Here is a 21,687-nt window from a genome sequence, read left to right as displayed (position 1 = left end):
GTCAGAAAGTCCATGCCTTTTTCTGTTTGTATACCACAGTTTGGAGTTTAGAGAAAAGCTGCATAGAACATTGATTTCCAGTACATTCTATCAAGAGTAAGAGTTTTTAATGCTTACCTGAGAGAACAGAAGCTTAGAAAGCTGTAAATGCAACTTCTTTTCAAAATCTTGGCATAACCCCGCCCGCTCCGCCTCTCCCCTCCATCCCACAAGCCAGGAGCAAAGAATCATTGAAACAGCACAATGCACAGGTTGCTGGTTTGCCCCCTCAAATGTGCAGTGCAAGTATCAATGACTGAAGAAAAAAAACAGGTGCTTTCCTATTCCTGTGTTCTTCCTGTCTAAAAATGGGCACCCATTGAGATGAAGAAAACCCCACAAATAACTTTTAATGCTGTTAGAGCCACACCTTCCATTCCCAGACCACTGATATTGGGCTTCCCTATACTTGTGCCATTTACCCCTCTCCTTAGATCGATCCCTCTTGGAGCCAGAAAAAACAATATGAATCAAGAGAATATACAAGAGGGGTTTTCTATTCATAAGTAGTACTGGACCTAATCCACAAAGTTAGAAGGATGTTTGAATTCAGTAGTTTTGGTTCGGGCCCAGCTCTACTCATAAATGCTCTGATTTTTACCAGCAAGCCACTAACCTAATGAGAGTAGAGGGCTGCAACATCCAGCAGTTGGTGTGAAACACAGGCAGGTCTCATCTCATCTTTACTGTGGCCTGGTAACAACCACAGCATACAAGATAGCATACGCAGAGAAAAACCTACAAAAGCCAGTAGTCTTGTCTTTTATATGCAAATCAGGAGGGTACAGCAGGCCCACCATTACACAGGTGGTCAGGACAACAGGGGAGCACAATATCAGCTGCACAAGTGGCAACAATAGCTACTTTTTGCTGTTTATGACCAAAAGGACAGGGTGTGGACAGCTTCCTGCACCTCTTTGCTTTAGCATTCTTAAAGCCCCATCAAAATTGCAAGGAGGAAAGAGGAAAATAAGACCGTACCCAAACCAGCATTAGAACAAAAAATAACTTGGAAAAGGTGAGACATGGGAAGGAAGGGCGAGGGCTGAAGAAGAAAACATAAGTGAAAAGAAATACTTTTGAAGTGTTAATGGCCTAATTTCACAGACAATACAAAGCAGCTGAAGAAAAGACATTTGAGAAGGATCGTAAAGAGTGAAAGGTACGGAAATAAAAAACAAAAAACCCAGGCTGACATTAAGTGATTTGGTACATGGCTTCTTCAAATCTTGTTTATGATTTATAGATAAGCTGTAGAGACAGACCACCACAATACATTCAAACATCTGTAAGACTAATGGAATTTCTTATCAATACAGATGGGTTGGGGAAGAGTCACTAGGACTTACAAAAGCTCCCCAAAATCCTCATGGTACCCATATGTACTCTGCTGCCCATGGTTATACTATAAGGGTTCATTGCATGTAGACAAGTTTTGAGATTTTATAAAGTTGTAACAAGTAACCGTATATACTCGTTCATAAGCCGAATTTTTTTAGTAAAAAAGGGAAGCACCAGAGACGGGGGTCAGCTTATGAATGGGTATAGAGAGGGAGAGGTGGGACACAGCCCCTCCCCCCAACAGAGGGAGCAAGGAGAGGCAGCACAGCCAGCAGAGACAGAAGGGAAGAGGCGGGGCCAGAGTCTCCACTTCTGGCCACGCTGCTCTCCCCCCAGCCTTCGAAGCAGCTGCAGCTCTGGGGCTGGCAGGCTGCGGCCGTGCCGCTCGGCCCTGCCCCCCAGAGCAGGCTTTGGCCGCGCCACCTGGCCCAGCCCGCTGGAACATGCTGCGGCCGTGTACACCTGCCGGAGCAGCTCCAGCCAGGTCAGAGACATCCTCCCCTGGCCCTCCCCAGATAAGGTGGGATGGGATAAGGAGAGTGTGGGGGTCCCGGGCTAGAGGTGGGGTAATGTGGGGGGTGGTCACAGGGGTTACTCCCCTGACTCCCAGCTTCTCCCCCGCAAAAAATTTCCCCACCAGTGCTGTCCCAGCCCATCAGGGTAAGCAGCTGGTGTGCCGGGACACTTTGTTTACTTAGGTTTACCTCTGTGCCTGCGGATGCTCAAGGTAAACAAACCATCTCGGCCCACCAGCGGCCAAAGTTTGCTGACCCCTGAATTATAAGGTCAACTTATGAACGGGTTATAAAAATTTTCCATTTTTACTTATCCATCTGGGGGGGGGGGTGTCGGCTTATAAACGAACCAGCTTATGATCGAGTTTATACAGTACATTCTGTAATTAGACTAAAAACCTATTTTCGAGTGCCATTTAGAACACAGCACATTAAGACTACCAAAATAGTCTCAATATGAATATTTACTTCAGATGGTCTTTAAAACAAGGAAAGCGCATTTTGGTGGTCCCTCAACCGATATCAGAAGTTCAACTTTTGGTCTCATTATGAGGCTTTGAGAAAAACACAGGAGTCGAGCACGGATAAACTACTCCAAGATAGTGATCTCCCTGTATTTACCACTGATAGTTTAATCTGAAAGAGGATAGGAAAACAGTCCAAGATGGAGCTACCATTAACTTGACCAGGAACTTTTCTCTTTTAAATCACAATTAATTTGGAGTTTATGATCTGGCTCAGATTAAAGCAACTTTAATAAAATTGAATCCACCTTCATACTGGCAAAATATCGATTGTAAAATTAAAGAATCCATCGCTTACATTAAAAAGACAAGAGACAATTTTGTGGGGATTCATCTCAAAATAAGCACGTAAACATGTCTGTATCTGAAGTTAGCTAAAAACTATTCTTCCCAGGGTTGTAAGTATTCTGGGTGACTTTCAGTGATTTGGAGATGATGGGGTGCACACAAATAAAATGCAGCTAGCCTCAACTCCACAGAGAACACAGGAAGAGAAATCAGTGCTCATCACACATAGAAAAGGCCAAAAGCTGTGTGGACAAACGTTTTAATTTTCAAGCTCTCAAGAGTTCTTACACACAATGGAGAGGAACATAAAAATCTCTACAATAATAAAGCTGGACTTTGCCTTTTTTTTAAAACCAAATCTAACTATTGGTAAAATATTAAAGAGCACTTCATTTTAACTTGACTTGTGATTTGACAGAACCTTCTTCTGTCAGACTAAGAACAATAGAAAAGTTTTAGTGCTGTAGGTTTTAGTACACCAACTTTAGTACACCAACCAATGTTGGCAAGAAAATCCACACTCCTTACTTGAAATGGTAAATTGAAACTAACAACCAGAAGAATTAAGGCCAGTTAATGCAAACGCGCAGAGATCAATTTCAGTAGCTTTGAAATAAACTGTTAGCCATTTCAGACCCCTAATTCATTCTACTGATTTGGGGAAAACACCCATACCATCACCAACCTAAAGTTTTTTTTTGGAGAAGAAAATAAATGTCCAGTGTGAAGCCTACAAAGCGATCTCACAGGTATCTAGGACATATTGAAATTAGGCTGCTCACCACCCCATGGTTGGGTTTTAAAGTCTACATGACTACTGATTTGTTAGGATAACCTAAACTCCACCCCCGATTCAATGGGAAGACATCTCTCCTTCAGAGGAAAGGCGCACTTACGGGGACTTTGAAAGGAGAGGTGTTTGAAGCATCCATGGAGTTGGTTTTCTCGGATGTGCTGGTTCCTGAGATGCTCCTTCTGCGAGGAGACCTCTCTGCTGGGACCTCTGGAGAAGAAACAGAAAAGAAGGTGGGTGAGGGGAATTGAAAAAAAAAATTAGGTTTTATCCTGCTCTGGACAGAAGCCGTCACAAACTTTCAGATGCATTAGCTAACAGCCAAATTATACTTACATATTTATATATGGCTTATTTGCTACCAAGATAAGTTATAGAGACATTGCAACTGGCAACAAGGTCAAAATTAGGAATCTGATTTGATCTTATAGGCAATAGGCAGTTATGATTAAACACATTGGTGAAGCTCAATACCCATATGTATTGCTACCTTGTACACTTGCTAATACAACTCAGAACTTCCAACTATTCTTTTTACAATAAGCAATGTAGTAGTTAACATTGCCAAATAAAATCTGTGACAGAGGGAGATGATTTTATCTTATGTTGAACATAATTTGAGAAAGGTCAAAGTTCAGTCTCCTGCAGATAATGTGACCCTACTGCTAGCTCAAACTTTGAGACCATCAGAAGATTCATAGTTGCCTGGATAAAACAACATATATACCTCAGCAGATACAAAAATAGGTCAGTTTCTCCTTGTTCTGGCAATATGACCTTAGTAAGATATGACTTTGGCATCCTAAATCCATGCAGGCAGATCTTGCAAGCTCAAATCTTTACAGAAGATGTGCTCGTATCTGATTTTATAGTTTTATACAGCATGCACATTATAAAATCACACACACAGACACACATATTAATACCTTTATCACAACTGCTGCCCATCTCCAGGTCAAATACTAGACTTACAGGAATCCAGCTTCATAAATAAGACATTCTCAATAGGATATGAAAAACCACATCCTTAGAAAAAGTCCATTGTTATCTTCTGGATCTTAAAGAAAAGGAGTAAACTGTGACTTCGGAGACTGACATTTTGACTTCTGCCGCTTTCCTTTCAAAAGACAGATGCAGCTTAAACTTCCATTTCTGGCCTCCTGGCCCTTGGGATCCGTTCTACTTCCACTTAAGAGAAAGCTGGTTTTCTCTCTCTTCCCCCTCCCTCTTTACAGCTTGCAGAGAGAGCGAGAAAGAAACACACAGGACTGCAGCTATTCAATCAATCGTTCCGACTGCACATCCTCATTAGTTACTTTCAGGCTATTAACAGACGCCCAACTGCCGGCTCCCCTCAGCTACAGAAAATTTCACTATATATCCTTAGTCACAGAAACAACAAAGGTTTACTGAAATTTACAGCCAGCTGCTGCCAAGAGAACAAGGATTTCTTCACCAAAAATAATCAAGACACCCCCCCCCCCACACACACACACACAAAAGCCTTCTCCAAGCAGAACATTACCTGTGATGCCTTTGCCAATTGGATTATTTTATTCATATTATAGTAGATATCGCCCAAGAAGTCTTGAAGGAGAAAACCAAAATTTAACATCATACCGATTGAAAGGGTAAGAAAATAGGATCTTGCTGCAAAAGTAGTAATCCCTCTACTGTAGGCTTTTTCTTTTAAAAAAAATATAAGTCTCTCAGCTTGCCTTTAAGGATCAATGATTAAAGAACTGCTAACATGGAGAACAGCTTCCAAAATGAGCTACACAGAAAGTTGAACAGTGATCACCAGCTAACACTGGTAAATGGGCAGGGCACAGCATTTAGTCCAAAATCATGAAGTTGATGCAAACAGCTCCACTCACACAGAATAAATTAATCAATCTGTCAAAGCTTGCAACAGAAAGACCCTTAGCTTTCAGTGAGATTTCTCCACAGGCTGATTAGCACTGGACACTTCCCTTCATAACCTGTGGGGCACCAGCCGTTTCCTGGTTTCGGAACTCGATGATCGCTGCTTGACAGGACACCTTTAGCCAATAAAATGCCTAGAGAGGGGCCAGTGCTAGACCAAAGATTGAACAATGGTCAATCCCACTCTCAGAATACTTTGCTAGTTCTATTTCTACTACCTTCATCATCTTCCCCTACCCCCCCCCTCAAAAAAGAGGGGAGGCAAAAAAGCCAAAAGCTTATGGTATGTCTACACTGCAATTAGAAGACACCTGTGGCTGGCCTGTAGCAGCTGACTTGGGCTCACGGGGTTCGAGCTAAGAGGCTGTTTAATTGCAGTGTAGGCTTTTGGGGACAGGCTGCATCCTGAGCTCTAGGACCCTCCCACCTCGTAGGGTCCTAGAGCCCGGGCTCCAGCCCAGGCCTGAACGTCTACACCACAATTAAACAGCTCCTTAGATCGAGCCCAAGTCATCTGGCACAGGCCAGCTGCAGGTTTCTACTTTCAGTGTAGACATACCTTAGGTAGATACAGCCTGCAGCACGTAGCATAGAACTTCTCCTGGCATAAATACTCAGAGAGGTAGCCATATCAAATATATTTCAATAATCAAAATTTTGGTGGAAATGTAATTGAAGGAAATGGAAGCAACCTATGCATTTGGAACATGGGGCCAAAATTAACTCCTTTGCCTCAAATCAAAGAGCATCAACTAATGTAATGGCTTTGGCTTTCTCCAATATACACACACAGAAAATCACTTCACATCATCAAAGCATCCCAAGTAATTTAACACGGTGCTGATTTTGCTGAGTCATAAATGAAAACAGAAGACTTAATTCCTTACCATTTTTGACAATAGGGGGTCCTTTCCCATGACAGGGAGTTATAGGGAAAAATAAGATTAAACCAAAGGAGAGCTGAGAAGAATCTATGCCCAGCCCCGATACCCATGTAGCAGCAATGAATTATCTGTAGATAAAAGATGTTGGGATTCCTGCATGAAATGAGTTTCTTCCATGCTCAGAAGATTCATAAAAGTCTATTAAGTGAGGAAAGGAGAAGCAAATATCCAGAGGAGATGCTTGCAATCAATTAGTAACACAACAAAAAATATCAGCAGGAGCAGATTAGCAACCTGCTGGATCAGGCCCTAGCAAAATGTAAAATTAGCCCAGTTACTTCTAATTCCAAGCCTACAAAGTGAAAGCGATGCAACTACTGTGCCCTTAAGAAGCATTTCTGCTGAGTTGGGTGGAAAATCTATACTGTTGCTGCTAGGCCAATATTAGATGGTTGCCTCCCCCGACTCATGCTACATACTACTATTGCATTGTTTTCACCTGCTGTAAAAATCAATGCACCTTTCATGGTCTCAGTATTAAATTACAATCATTCTCTGCATGGCTCACTTTCTGGGGCCAAGCCTACAGACAATCACATTGTCTCTGTGGATAAATAACAGTCTGAAACCTTTTCATCTGTTCTCTCAACCTCTGAAAAATAAATGGATTTCCCCCTTTTCAATCTAAAAAAAAAGTTGTAAACATTTCTGTGGGGCGCTTTTAATTCATCGCCTCATTTATCTGTGTTAAATAATATTAGTCAGCTACAAACTAGCTGAGGCAATTACTCAGAAATGGCAGATGCCTGTGAAACCAGATCTACACAGGATGACATATAGCTCCCTTTTCACCCCTTCACACGGCAATGCCCTCTTCCCACTGTAACAAGCAATTGCTCATTCTTTTGGCCAGCATAGCAGGAGAATGGTTTATTTCAAGACGGACACCATTGCCACTTTATTAAGTGTTCAGCAGGGGGCACTGGTATGGCAGATGGCGGGCACCCTTCTCCACTGAATCCAGTCGTCGTGGCCACAAATGCTGGTCTCAGCTCCCTCCAACGACAGAGCAATGATCCACAAATTTCTGGGTTTCCAGTACAGTAGCTTGTTGTTTCCAGCCTTTTGTAACTTGAATCCTTGCCTTTGTGGGCCCTTGCATCCTACTACCCTTTTTCCAGCATGGAGAGGATGAAATGAACATCTGGAATATTGTGTGCAGTACTGGTCACTCTCAAAAAGGATATTGCATAATTAGTCAAGTTCAGGGAAGGGTAATGAGTGACTAGGGACATGGAAAATCATATGAAGAGAAATGAAAAAGATTGGGATTGTTTATTTTAGAAATTAGCAGGTGGAAAATTCAAAGCCGATAAAAGAAAATAATTCTTCCTCAAACCATGCAATTAGACAGTCGAACCCACCGCCACAGGAAAATGTCGAGGCCAATAATTTAAAAGGTTTCAAAAGGAGAGTAGACATTTATAGAGCTAATGAGAACATCCAGAGTTCTAATGGTTATTGCTATGAAAAATTATTGAAGTGATATTAAACCACATGCTTTAGGGTTTAAACCAATCTCTAATTAGTAGAGATCATGATGAGACCTAATTGTTGGAGACAGATCATCTCACATCTGACAAGTGTGATGTACTTATGCATTCTTCTAAAGCATCTGATGCTGGTCACTGTCAGAGATGGGATACTGGACTAGATGGGTCTGATGTAGTCTGGAAATTTCTCTATTCCTATGATAATTAAAAAATTCTCAGTCTGTGTGTAGTCACATAAGCCTTCAGCAGTTTACAAATGCAATGGCTTAGTAGCATGGAAGCATTATGAAATGTATTACTACGCCCTGGCTCTGAACTTCAAGGGAGACTTCGACATGTGGAAGGATGTATTCAATATTCAGGTATACGATAGCTAGCTCTCAAGATAGTCACAAATGCTGCTTTTTTCCAAAGACATAACCTTTTTATTTATTATTAACTTGCATGAACCAAGAAAATTCATGCATTAGTTACTTTCCCATTAAACCCAGCAAAAAGTCTCTTTTTTTTACCACTTTGAACATTTTGCAAATTTTACAATATTATTGTAGAAACCTGGACAGTTTAGCAACATTCCATCATCTCCTTTTCAATTTTTTTCCCCTTTGGGGAAACCCATGTATATTAGCAGAATTTGATTGTTGTATCTATTTGTGAGAAGAGTAAAAGAAAAATGCTACACATACTATTAGATAATTTGGTCCCTCCAACTCAGCTCCATTGTCAAAAAATGTTAAGAATCTGTCCCCTCCCAACAGTCACCAATTGCTACCTAAGCTTATCAATCTCTAGCTGTTCCCATCATATCCAGCAAGAAGTTATACAGATAGCCCCAGCTGTAAGAAATACATTTACATCTCTTTTAGCTAGCTCAATTAGCGCATCCCCCACCGTAAAAAAGAACTAATCACCACTCACTGGAACATGAGTTGAACAGTAAGCCATTCTGGAATTAGCCATTGTGATTTATATGCAGTAAATATTTTTAGTAGGGCTGTCAAGCGATTAAAAAAATTAATCATGATTAATCGCACTGTTAAACAAAATAGAATACCGTTTATTTAAATATTTTTGGATGTTTTCTACATTTTCAAATATATTGATTTCAATTACAACACAGAATACAAAGTGTACAGTGATCACTTTATATTTATTTTTGATTACAAGTACTTGCACTGTAAAAAAATAAAAAATAGTATTTTTCAATTCACCTAATACAAGTACTGTAGTGCAATCTCTTTATCATTAAAGTTGAACTTACAAATGTAGAATTATGTACAAAAAAAAACTGCATTCAAAAATAAAACAATGTAAAGTTTTAGAGCCTGCAAGTCCACTCAGTCCTACTTCTTGTTCAGCCAATTCCTCAGACAAACAAGTTTGTTTACATTTGCAGGAGATAATGCTGCCCGCTTCTTGTTTACAATATGACCTGAAAATGAGAACAGGCATTCTCATGGCACTGTTGTAGCTGGCATCACAAGATATTTACATGCCAGATGCCCTAAAGATTCATATGTCTCTTCATACTTCAACCACCATTCCAAGGGACATGTCCAGGCTGATGATGGGTTCTGCTCGATAACAATCCAAAGCAGTGCGGCCAACACATGTTCATTTTCATTATCTGAGTCAGATGCCACCAGCAGAAGGTTGATTTTTTTTTTTTTTTTTGGTGGTTCGGGTTCTGTAGTATCCGCATTGGAGTGTTGCTCTTTTAAGACTTCTGAAAGCATGCTCCACACCTCGTCCCTCTCAGATTTTGGAAGGCACTTCAGAGTCTTAAACCTTGGGTCGAGTGCTGTAGCTATCTTTCGAAATCTCACATTTGACAAAACTGAAAGAAGGTACCAATCTGCAGTGAAAGTGTTCTTAAAATGAACAACATGTGCTGAGTCATCATCCGAGACTGCTATAACATGAAATATATTCCAGAATGCGAGTAAAACAGAGCAAGGGACATACAATTCTCCCCCAAGGAGTTCAATCACAAATTTAATTAACACATTTTTTTAACGAGCGTCATCAGCATGGAAACATGTCCTCTGGAATGGTGGCCGAAGCATGAAGGGGCATACGAATGTTTAGCATATCTGGCATGTAAATACCTTGCAATACCAGCTACAGAAGTGCCATGCAAATGTCTGTTCTCACTTTCTGGTGACATTGTAAATAAGAAGAGGGCAGCATTATCTCTTGTAAATGTAAACAAACTTGTTTGTCTTAGCGATTGGCTGAACAAGAAGTAGGACTGAGTGGACTTGTAGGCTCTGAAGTTTTACATGGTTTTATTTTTGAGCGCAGTTACGTAAAAAAAATCTACATTTGTAAGTTGCATTTTCACACACAGGGATTGCACTACAGTACTTGTATGAGGAGAACTGAAAAATATTATTTCTTTTGTTTATCTTTTACAGTGCAAATATTTGTAATCAAGAATAATGTACATTTTGGTTTCAATTACAACACAGAATATATATGAAAATGTAGAAAAACATCCAAAATATTTAATAAATTTCAATTGCTATTCTATTGTTTAACAGTGCGATTAAAATGGTGATTAATCGTGATTATTTTTTTAATTGCAATTAATTTTGAGTTAATCGCATGAGTTAACAGAGATTAATCGACAGCCCTGATTTTTAGCCATGCAATCAATGATTCAGCCACATGTAAACTCCAGTAATTTTATTTTATTTTTTATTCTGTAAAGATGGCTCCCCTTCCATACCATTAAACCTTAGCCGCAATAGGCATTATGGCTTAAAGAAACCATGAGTTCTCAGCCTTTTTACATTTTATAGTTATCAAAGACAGCAGAGAACTTTAAACAGTCACTTTACTAGTTATGTTACCTTAGGGAATTTGTCCTGTGAGGATACATTACTGTACATTTACATTGTGGTAATATCTAGAGTCTGAGATCAGGATCAGGGCACCATTACACTAGGTGCTGTACAAAGAGAGTAAAAGATAGTCTCCTGCCATGAAGAATTTACAACCTTATTTGAGACAAGGCAGAATAAATGAGTGTAATAAACAAAGGGAGGACCTGATTCCTCTCTCTCTCTAAATATAAATATATATATAAAAAACACAGAGGGGGGGAGGGAGAGCTTAGTGGTTTGAGCATTGGTCTGCTAAACCCAGGGTTGTGAGCTCAATCCTTGAGGGGGCCATTTGGGGATTGGTCCTGCTTTGAGTAGGGGGTTGGACTAGATGATCTTCTGAGGTCCCTTCCAACCCTGATAGTCTATGATTCTATATAAGCACACACACACACTCACAAAAGAGTGAATATTCAACCAATGGGATCACTCAGTTAGGGGCATAATTCAAATACCTCCTGTATGAACAGATCACTGTTCTGTTAACTATTAAAGGGGGAATCGAATTCATTTTAAAACGCTTTTAAAAATCAATTAACATTTCAACAAGTCTGAATAAAACAATTAACACTCTCAAGGTAATTTATGATTCATTAGTACAGTATACACATTCAATGTCATGGCATTTGCGATTCAGACAAGACAGAACTGCGTATTTTTGCCTCACTGTCCTTTTTGTCCCTCTCAAACCATTCAAGCAACAATCTTGTTTCAGACAGACCGTTCCTAATTGTGGTTTCTTCTACTTCTGGTGATGATGCCTACAAAGTGGAGATGTTAAAGGGTAAGAAAGCAGGAAAAAAAAAAGAAAGGACAAGAGCATGAGAGGGAGAAATAAGAAGCAAAAGGAAGGCGAGTGTTACCAATCATGAAGAAGGAGGTTGAAGGAAAAGATGAGATGTGACTGAATAGGATTTTTCAAACCTCTATTGCGTAATATGGGGTTTTCTTCTTATGAAAAAGGAAACGGCATGTGAAAATGTGAAACGGTTAAGGCTTTACCTTGGAATAAGCATCATCCCTTTGGATTCTCCCACTTGGGGAGAATCAGAATTGTGGGGCCTAGTTTAAAGACCTGTTATACAGGTTTAATTAATTCCTTCAGTTAAAAACTGGAATTAGAAGTCAGCCAGAACAAATATGATTTGCACCAGGCTCAGAAGCCCACCAAACTCTTGCTCTGAATAAAATATAAGAGAATACGAGTTCCACAGTGTATAACTTAGTGGGCAAAACTGAATCTTGCTGTGGTGATTCCTACAACCACAAAGTGAATATTGATAGGTAGTGTCTAGACAGGAAAGATAAAAAGTAAGACATGAAATGGGGTGAGTTTGATAATGAAAAGTGTAAAAGTGAAATACTTTGGATAAGTAAAGAAGAGAATAAAAAATGAAGGAAACACTGTGAGAGCATTTGCTACAGCTTCCCATCACCAACCAATTACGGGATAGCAGCAAGAATCAAAGGCTTCCGATAGGGTTGGCAACTTTCTAGTCGCACAAAACCGAACACCCTAGTCCCGCCCCTTCCTGAGGCCCCGCCCCTGCTCACTACATTCCCCTTCCTTCGGTGGCTTGCTCTCCCACACCCTCACTCACTTTCACTGGGCTGCGACGGGGGGTTGGGGTGCGGGAGGGGGTGAGGGCTCTGGGGCGGGTCCAGAAATGAGGGCTTCAGAGTGCGGGAGAGGACTCCAGGTTGGGGTAGGGAGTTGGGGTGCAGGCTCTGGGGTGGGGCTATAGATAAGGGGTTTGGGGTGCAGGAGGGGGCTCCAGGCTGGGGCTGAGGGATTTGGAATGTGGGAAGGGGCTGTGGGTTGAGGCAGGGGTTGGAGTGCAAGAGGGGGTGAGGGCTCTGGAATGGGGCTGAGGATGAGGGGTTTGAGGTGGAGGAGGGGACTCCAGATTGGAGGGGGGGGTGCAGGGCTGGGATGCGGGCTTACCTCTGGCGGCTCCCTGTCAGCGGTGCAGCGGGATGGGGTGGGGGTGGGGGGGCGCTAAGGCAGGCTTCCTGCCTTTCCTGGCACTGCGGACCACGCAGTGCCCTGGAAGCAGCCAGCAGCAGGTCCAACTCCTAGGCAGGGGGCCAGGAGGCGCCACGCGCCGCTCTTGCCCACAGGCACTGCCTCCTCCCCCCCAGCTCTCATTGGCCACTTCCAGGCCAATGGGAGTGCGGAGCCGGTGCTTGGAGTGAGGCCAGCGAATGGAGCTCTGTGACGCCCCCGCCTAGGAATCGGACCTGCTGGCCGTGTGGTGCCAGCCAGGACAAGTAGGGACTAGCCTGGCTTTGTGATGCAACACCACTGACCGGACCTTTAACGGCCTAGTTGGTGGTGCTGACCAGAGCCAGAAAACTTGACACCTGGTCACCCTAGCTTCCGAGCCAACTACTGAGTATTTTAAAACAACAGATGATCACAATCCCATGATAGAGACATTTGAAAATGGAAAATGACAGCAGGTGTTCCTGTTACCAAAATGGTGCTCACATACTTACAAGAATCCGCCTAGCTCCATGGAGTCTGGGGCTGCTACACAGCCCCACAGGGTCCAGAGCTGCCACCTGGTCCCAGAGGGTTGGGGTTTAGGGTCTGTGGCTGCCACCCAGCTGTCCTGCCACCCAGTTCTGCACATTGGGGTCCAGGGTCGCTGCCGCCCAGCCCCCTGCCCAGGGCTCCGCTCCTGGCCCCACTCTGTGGAGGGGTCTCTGGGCAGGAGATGCTGGGCATAGGGGTCTGTGGGGGTGGTTCGGGATTGGGAGAAGGAGGGGGGCGCTGTGGTTCTCAACCTGTGGTGGCACCTTAAAGACGAACAGATTTATTTGGCCATAAACTTTCGTGGGTAAAAAAAAAAAAAAAAAATTTCTTCCATGTATCTGAAGAAGTGGGTTTTTTACCCATGAAAGCTTATGCCCAAATAAATCTGTTCGTCTTTAAGGTGCCACCAGACTCCTCGTTGTTTTTGTGGATACAGACTAAACACAGCTACCCCCTCTGATACTTGATACATACACAAATGAGTTACAATCTTAAGTTCCAAGAGGCAATAGAAGCTTTCATAATAAGAAAGCTCTACATGTCCTTAGGGCTAACTCAGGCTAAGCAGCTGAGGATCTCTTGTTTATCCTAGAAACCTTGCCCCTTAAGAGTCCAGTCAGCATAAAGTATATGGTTTCTTCATGTTAGGGGTTTTATTCCCTTCTCCCTTGCACTCTGAGCTGCACACTTAACTGATGGGAGTAATTCATTTGTATGACTCATCTGCATAGGGAAGAGGAGCAGAGAGCAATCAACAAAGTTTTTTGCCTTCTTGAATGTTCCACAATAGTTTGTCTGATGTTGATGGGTCTTCCTACTGGACAGGACATAACACCTTCTGTTGGAGACCAGCATTTCACACCAGTTAATGTCTCTCTCCTGCAGTTACAGAGGCTTACAATACAAATGCTCCCATCTTATGATATGGGATACAGATATTATAAGGGAGATTAATGTGTACAGCAACTTGCATGCATTCATAAAGTCTAAACAGAAAACTCTCTTATAATTCTAATACCCATTTTAACAATACTAACACACAGCTGAGCCAGATTGATTCCTGCTATGTATTTGTCAGTATTCAATTGAGGCATGGGGACTTTGGCATCAGATGGCACCGGGTATGCCAGCATCACAAGGAGCCAGACCAAAACTGAGTCTGCAAGAGCAGAGACAAGCAACTGCAGCAGATGCCAATACTGTCATCAGTGCCTGACATTCCTCTTTCCCCTGTGCTGTTCCCTCCTGCCCCTTTCTCCACAGTTGCTCCATTTCAGGCTCACTGCTCATCTGGTTTCCTTAGTATTCAGAGTTTCCTTGGGTCAGAGGAAACAGTCTAGTGGGTAGAGCACTGGACTATGATTCAGGAAATCCCGCTCTGCCACTGACTTCCATGTGAGTAGTTCATTTCACCCCTCTGTTGCTTTGTTTCCCCTCCTACCCTTTGTTTGTCTAATCTATATAAAGCCTTCAGGGCAGGTAATGCCATTCATTATATGTTTGTACAGTGCCTACCACACTGAGTCCCCAACTTTGTTGCCTTTTAAGCACTACTGCAATATAAATATTTAATAATAATAATAATAATAGTCTGGATCTGGGTTTTGGTTTGAGTCCATTTCTAAGATCTGCACTGTCATTTAACTTAACATGCAATAAGCATTTTCAGATGCGATAGAGTCCTGGATGTAACTCAGCTCTGCAGCAGTTTCCCACTGCTCTTAATAAACCAGGGTTAGTGATTTAGGTTTTCATGCCTCTGGTTCATCAGGACAGGACTTCGTCCTTCTGTGAGCAGCACAAAGAGAGACCCTGAACCTGCAGAAGTCCTATTCCCCCGGAGGTTGTCTTTGGGTACCCAGGCGATAGGACTTGGGAGCTTTCCTGATGGACTCTGGGTCTGGATGGAAAGGTGGGGGCCCAGGCTGCTGAAGCAGAGCACTGCTGCCCAGTTCAGAAATTTTCTGTCCCTACTTAGGCTTGCTGTGGTAGTTCCACAGAAGGCCACAATGTTGGTCGTGGGGGACGGTGAACAGAAGGAGCACTTTCCGCCCTATCCTCTTGCTTTTTCTGGGATTGAGTCTCCATTTTTCTCCCAAGTCCTATGTTGTTCTGGAACTCTGTTGAGACCTGCAAGTAAGACGGTTTCTCAGTAGAAAGGAACTTGCAGCAACTACTTCCAGTGAGGCAGGAGAACAACCTGGGAAGCCGGCCTGCACACTGGACAGAGGAGGAACAAGGCACAAAAATCCAGTATCTAAAATCAGCTATTGCCTGCTTGACTCACAGATGAAGACTCACTCATTTGTCCAGTCTGGTGGCAGCCACATCATGGAAAGAAAAAATATTAAAACCTTACCTAGTTCCCCAAGTCAGTACAATATGGAGAGGTATCACAGCATAGACACTGAGGGAGGAGATATTACCTCTTTATACAGTGTTGAAGCTGAAATTGCACACAAATTACAGCAGACACTTCTAGGCATCTCGATACCATGAAAATATCAAACTGGAGGGAATTCAGAAAACAGCAACAAAAATCATGAAGGGGCAGGAGGCAATGACTTATGTGGAAAGATTAAAAGAACTAAAATCTAAATATTTACAGCTTGGCTTAGTGACAACTAAGGGGGAATACGAAGTGACAGTCAGCTACAACTATTGGATGGCTGTAAACAACAACGAGGGATAAGAAATTTTTAGGGTGGGACAATAAATAAGAGTAATGGGAAGAAACTGAGCAAGGGAAAATTTTAAATGAATAATTTCCTATTTAGCTTAACAAAATCCTTATCCTAAGTAGACAGAAGCAGTATCTGGCACTTCACTGTGATGCTGCAACCGGAATTCAGTTTCTAGATTTAAAAAAATTATTTAAGGAATATCTCTGTCTGAAATTTTAATTCTAATGCAACATGCACAAATTTCTAATTAAGGGAAAACACCCACAGCCATCTTTTCCACCTGCTTCAACTTATTACTTCTAAGACGCATGATAAGTTAAAGTTGTAGTGCATGTTGAATTACATGGATAGACGCTGACTAAACAGAGAGATCAGCTGGTGAAGCAGAAACAGACCCAAAAGTAACAGTTGGGATGAAACATTTCTGTACAACACATGTGTCACTTCACTCTGCTTCAGCATTTGTCCAAATTGTTTTGTAGGAACTATTTTAACTGATTCCAACCAATTAAAACTCCCATCTCGTTTCAGAGCTTGCTTTAAATGGCTTCCTGTTACAACTCTGCACTGAAAAATTACCCCCCCCCACGCCCAAGTAGTAAAATCTTGCCAGTAAAGTGTTAAAAATCATGAGAACCCTACCGTACCGAGAAATGAGAGAAGGCTTTTCTCATCTTCTGTGCTGCTATCCAGCCATTCAGCCACATCACCAGAAGATAGGAGACTCATTCTCCAGCCAGAAAACTTTTCCATACAGAACACAGTGACTGAACGAAGCAGGGAAGGAAGGGTGGGGATGAGTTGATGGCCTTGGGAGTCCAGCACTTAAGTTATTGACTACACTGACAAAATGAAACAGAAAGTGTGACCCTGCCCCTCTTAATTCTCTGTCAGACCATTTTGATAAAGGAGGCTGGGAGGGAGGGGGGCAGTAAGGAAGATTTGTGTTCCTTGTCCCTTTGTGCCTGATTTCAGCCCAAGCAGAAATACTAGAAAATGGGGAAGAGTGGGGAGAAAGCTTGTAATTAAAATGATGAAGTAGCAGAATAAGATATACGAGCAACTGAAATAAAAAGAAATGGATCCTAATGCAGAAGAAGCTCTAATTTTCAGCCAGCACAATAGTTAATCAGTTACGTATAACATATCACTATCACCCTAGTAAACAAAAATCAAATTCAGTAGCTTTTTTGGTGAAGAAAAGAAAGCTTAGAGGCAATTTAAAAAACCCAGCACAGCTGGAGAACCTGCATTCCCCTCTTCACCAGTCCCTTCCTGCTTCAGCTATTATAACAGCATCCCAGGCTTTCTCACAATGCATTTGTTGATGCAATGGCAGGTTGATCAATCTGTGAATAGGAAGCTCTCACCCCTCCCCTTTTCCCTCCTCCTGCATGGCGGCTGCATTGATCAACAATAATGGAATCTGTTTCTGACTGCCAACAGCAGCATTAAGAATATTAGAACAGCTCCTCTTCATCAGAATGAGAAGCAGCAATCAGAAGTCCTGCTGGACGATAGCCTCCCTAGTTAATAGCTCTCTTTCCACAGGGCAAATAAGAGGGTCAGTAGAAATGAGCTATGCTGGGGGTTCATAGGAGCCATCCACATTGTAATAGATTCAGTTTATTTACAAAAAAGAGAGCATAACTCTGCGCTGTCCAGACACCAAGACTGTCCTGCAGCACTACAAAGGGGACTTGCAGCATTGTGACTTTACAACAGAGGAAGGGGTCAGATCTAACTATACAGGATTTTTGGCATATGATTTATTCTGCACAAAATGCCATTTTACAGGTTTACACATGCACAAGCCAAGACAAGTCCTGATAAGTGAGGGACTCCTGGGCCCAACAAATCAAAAATGTCTTTTTCTTCAGGGATCAGGCTGATGCACTGATCAAACTGCATCCTTTAAAGAGACAGGATCCCTTTGTTCATCATTCTCAGTAAACCTGTTTTTCATTTTAATTAACCTATCCCATTCCCAACAACTGCATTATTATTGGTCCCAATTACAAACTGCCTTTCTGCAACTAAGAGGAGGGAGGACTGAGCTGGGCCACTTGCTGACAATGGACTAAAACCAAACCAAACCAAACCCAAACAAAAGCCACTAGATCAGCAAAGCAAAGAATAGGATCCTAGCCAGCAAGTGAAGAAGAAAAAGTGGTATCAAGGCCCAACAGAGAAGAAAATTCCAATTACCTAGGCATCCAGTAGCAAGTTGTTTGTATGGGGCAGATATTTTCTTAAAAATCTATAAGCAAGGCAGATGCTACACTGAATCCAAATTAATGAGGAAACATGGTACAGTTCAAAAGTGAAATACCACAGAAGCATGTAAGGCTTAGCTGAGTGTCTCTCAGACTCATAGAAAAGGTACTTGATCCTAATATGAAAATTAGGATATTTCCTGTGTTCTTGACAATTCTGTGATGGAAGGGCATGTGTGAGAGAAATATTAATTATTTGACAAACTGTTTTTCCACAAATTTTGGTTTTGTAATTTTGTAAAAAAGTTTTCTTTGCACATTTTAAAGGGAAACTGATGGCATGACTATTTTGACGGAGGATGGAATTAAACAGAGACTTAGTTCGAAATCCTAGGCTAGTCAGTTTCCACCCCTACATTGAGTAATACAGCATCAACATCTTACCTCCTTCCTTCCCAGTTTTCTTGGGAAACTGAAATATGGTGCATACAAAAGTCTTCATATCCTCCGTTTGAAAATTGATTCATTTTAAAGGTTATTTATAATGTTGAAAGGCATGAATGCCATCTTCTATAGAAAACTGACTAAAAATGCTAATTTTACTAGTTCTCCTTTCATTCTCTCATTTCACTTTTCTATCAAGGGCATCTGGTGGGACAATCTTGGAACACAAGGTTACACCTTCTTAACTTTTCCCTGTGACATTGTCACCATGTGTTGTAGACTGAAAACATCGCTTTTCTTGTATCGTATTTTTTAAAGTAATATTCACAGAGGGGAAAAATATCAGAAATATAAAAGTGGCTTTTTGAAACAGCAATTTGTGATTTTATGTAACATCATGACAAAACACAAAATCGTATAAGGAAGGGAAAAGGAAACAGTGAAGTGCTCAATTAGGAATTCAACATACTCAGTAGCTCTGAGGTTTTCAAACTTTTTCATAATGTTGACTTCCTCTCTTCCCACTAACCGTCACATAATATCTTTGGGCCAACTACAGCAACTTTTTACACAGAAAGTAATGTAGGGAAGTATTTATGCAATTTAGGTCCTTTTTATGTGATTCACACACAGTCTACACTACATGCTTACCTACATAGCTCAAGGCTGTGAAAAATTTCACTCACTATGTGATTTAGATAAGCTGACCTAAGCTCAGATGTAGAAACCATTAGGTCAACGGAAGAATTCTTCCATGAACCTAGCTACCGCCTCCCAGAGAGGTGCACTTATTACATGAATGAAAGAACCCTCTCCATCGCTGTAGTGAGTGTCTACAGCACAGCAGAGCAGCTGTGGCACTGTAGCATTTCCAGTGTAGACATATCCTGAGAAGCTGAAGGCAGGAGGGACATCACCATGTGATAAGCCTGCTTGCCCTGGACCAGAAGTTGAAAGTACATATGAGGGTAAAAAGGGTGAGGGTAAAAATCCTCTTATGAGCATTGTAGTTATAAAAACACAATAATTGAAAAACCAGTTACTGTTAAACTCTACAGAATTGTTCAAAAGCATGGAAATTCACAGATCCATAGACCAAAATGTCAGGAGGGACTGCTATGATCACCTAGTCTGACCTCCTGCATCACATGGGCCACAGAACCTCATCGAGTGACTCCTGCATTTAACTCATTACTTTTGGTTGAGCTAAAGCATATCTTTTAGATAGACATCCTATCCTCACATAAAGACTTCAAAGGGAGGGTAAATCTATCCATTCCCCTGCTAAGTTGCTCCAATGGTTAACTGCACTTACTATTTATAATTTATACCTTATTTCCAGTCTGAATTTGTTTAGCCTCAATTTCCAGCCACTGGATATTGTTATGACTTTGCATGCTAGACTGCAGAGCCCTCTATCAGAAATCTTCTCCCCGTTTAGGTACGTCTAGACTGTAAACAGTAACAAAGCTGCATAGCAACTGATTTACATTTTGAAGCTTCTCGATTGACAGCTTTGGTCTCCCTTTTATAGTCTGCCAGAGATAGAACACATGCTGTTAATAACTTCCTAAATATGCCTTCTTCATCTCAAAATGGGTCTTGTACTCTGGAGCTTGCCAAGAGCTGTCAAATAAGTCTTGTCTGAATATTCCAGGACAAGCAGCTTTTGAGATAAGTTGCTGCAAAAAACATTAGAAGAATTTTCAAAACATGATTAATACTTATTTCCACCCTGAGACCTATGTTGCAAAAATAGTTCGTCTGGACTAAAGTAAATGTGGACAGAAAATGGTCTTCCAACCAGAGAGAGAGTATGCAGAATTTGAAATGGAAATAACCTTTAGTGAAATCTGAAAATGTGTATGTGGGGAGGGAAGGTGGAATGGGTTAACAAAAAAAACAGTGTTATTATGGGAAGCAAGTCTCCACCTTAATTATGGAAAGGCTATTGCTTCTCCAAAGTTAAAAGTGATAGTTATTTGGAGTGGAAGGTGGACAAAATTCAGTATTTCCATTAAACTATTTGATTTAAATTGTCCCGTTCCCAAATTTTGGAGTATTTCTCCATTTGAATGTGTGGAAGCCCATCCAGCAAAAAATTAAACTGAACTCCTATAAAGCCCATATATTTTGAAAATTTGAAACCTCCTAAATAGCAGCTACAAATTATAAATCCATAATTAGTAACACTTTATATCATCATCAATGGACGAGCATCTACTACTTTTCACCTGTCAAAAGTGTCACCTCAAACTGTTATGGCTTTGAAACCTATGAAGCTAAGCATCTTTGCTACCCTATGGATTTAGAAGTCAACACCAATGATAGGTCAAGCTGCACAGAAGCAAGAGTGTTCATATTTTTATAAAGCAATTTAGTAAATGATCATTCATAATATATGCAAATACTGGAGCTTTGACAGCTTCTGATACAGACGCTATGTAAGCACAAAGTAGCAGTAGTATTATAAATCAAAACGTACTAATGTTCTATGTATGAGGCACTTACTGTATAAGAAAAGGAAAAATGGATCTGACTCACACAGCAGAGTCTCCGATGGACTAACTGATAGGCTCTAATGTAGTCACTGAGTGACTCCTTCACAGCAATGTAATTATACTCTGTACACTCAAGTCATTCTTATTAAAATGTTAAAGGTTACTTAAGTATTGGATGAAGGTAATGATTTACAAACCTGGACCTGGAAGTAGGTGCAGGATGGGCAGCCATAGTACAACAATAGTACTTCACAATGTCCCACAAATGCATCTCATTCATGACCCAGAGGGTCCATCTCAAGAGTTAAAAGGACTAGTTCATTCTCCATAACCACCAGTCCTTTGATCCTCTGCAGAAGCTACCAATAAGACTGCCAGCAATGTGATAAGTTTTTTTGATTAGGACTTATTTGTAGCATCTAGAGGACCCAACCAAGATAAGATCAGGGCCCCACTGTGCTGGCCACTGCACAAACATAACTCCCTGCTCAGAAAAGCTTAAAATCCAAAAAGACATGGGGGGGGGGGAGGGGGAGGAGGGGAAGGCGCCAG

The 21,687-nt window shown here is 41.5% G+C and overlaps 1 protein-coding gene and 1 long non-coding RNA gene across 11 annotated transcripts in view; one reads left to right on the top strand and one right to left on the bottom strand.

Annotated features, from left to right (window-relative positions):
• Positions 1-21,687, bottom strand: part of RASAL2 (RAS protein activator like 2) — a 274,328-nt gene that overhangs the window by 62,587 nt on the left and 190,054 nt on the right. For all 10 annotated transcript variants that reach the window (XM_054037195.1, XM_054037197.1, XM_054037198.1 and 7 more), the window contains one exon: positions 3,604-3,710. In XM_054037195.1, the coding sequence (XP_053893170.1) occupies positions 3,604-3,710 (107 nt within the window). The remainder of the gene's footprint in view (positions 1-3,603; positions 3,711-21,687) is intronic.
• Positions 3,661-21,687, top strand: part of LOC128841787 (uncharacterized) — a 61,092-nt gene continuing 43,065 nt past the window's right edge. The window contains exon 1 of the long non-coding RNA XR_008445919.1: positions 3,661-3,733. This is a non-coding gene — a long non-coding RNA (uncharacterized LOC128841787). The remainder of the gene's footprint in view (positions 3,734-21,687) is intronic.

Source organism: Malaclemys terrapin, chromosome 8 (genome assembly GCF_027887155.1).
Source record: "Malaclemys terrapin pileata isolate rMalTer1 chromosome 8, rMalTer1.hap1, whole genome shotgun sequence".
Taxonomy (NCBI): Eukaryota; Metazoa; Chordata; order Testudines; family Emydidae; genus Malaclemys; species Malaclemys terrapin.
This window is presented reverse-complemented; position numbering and strand designations above follow the sequence as displayed.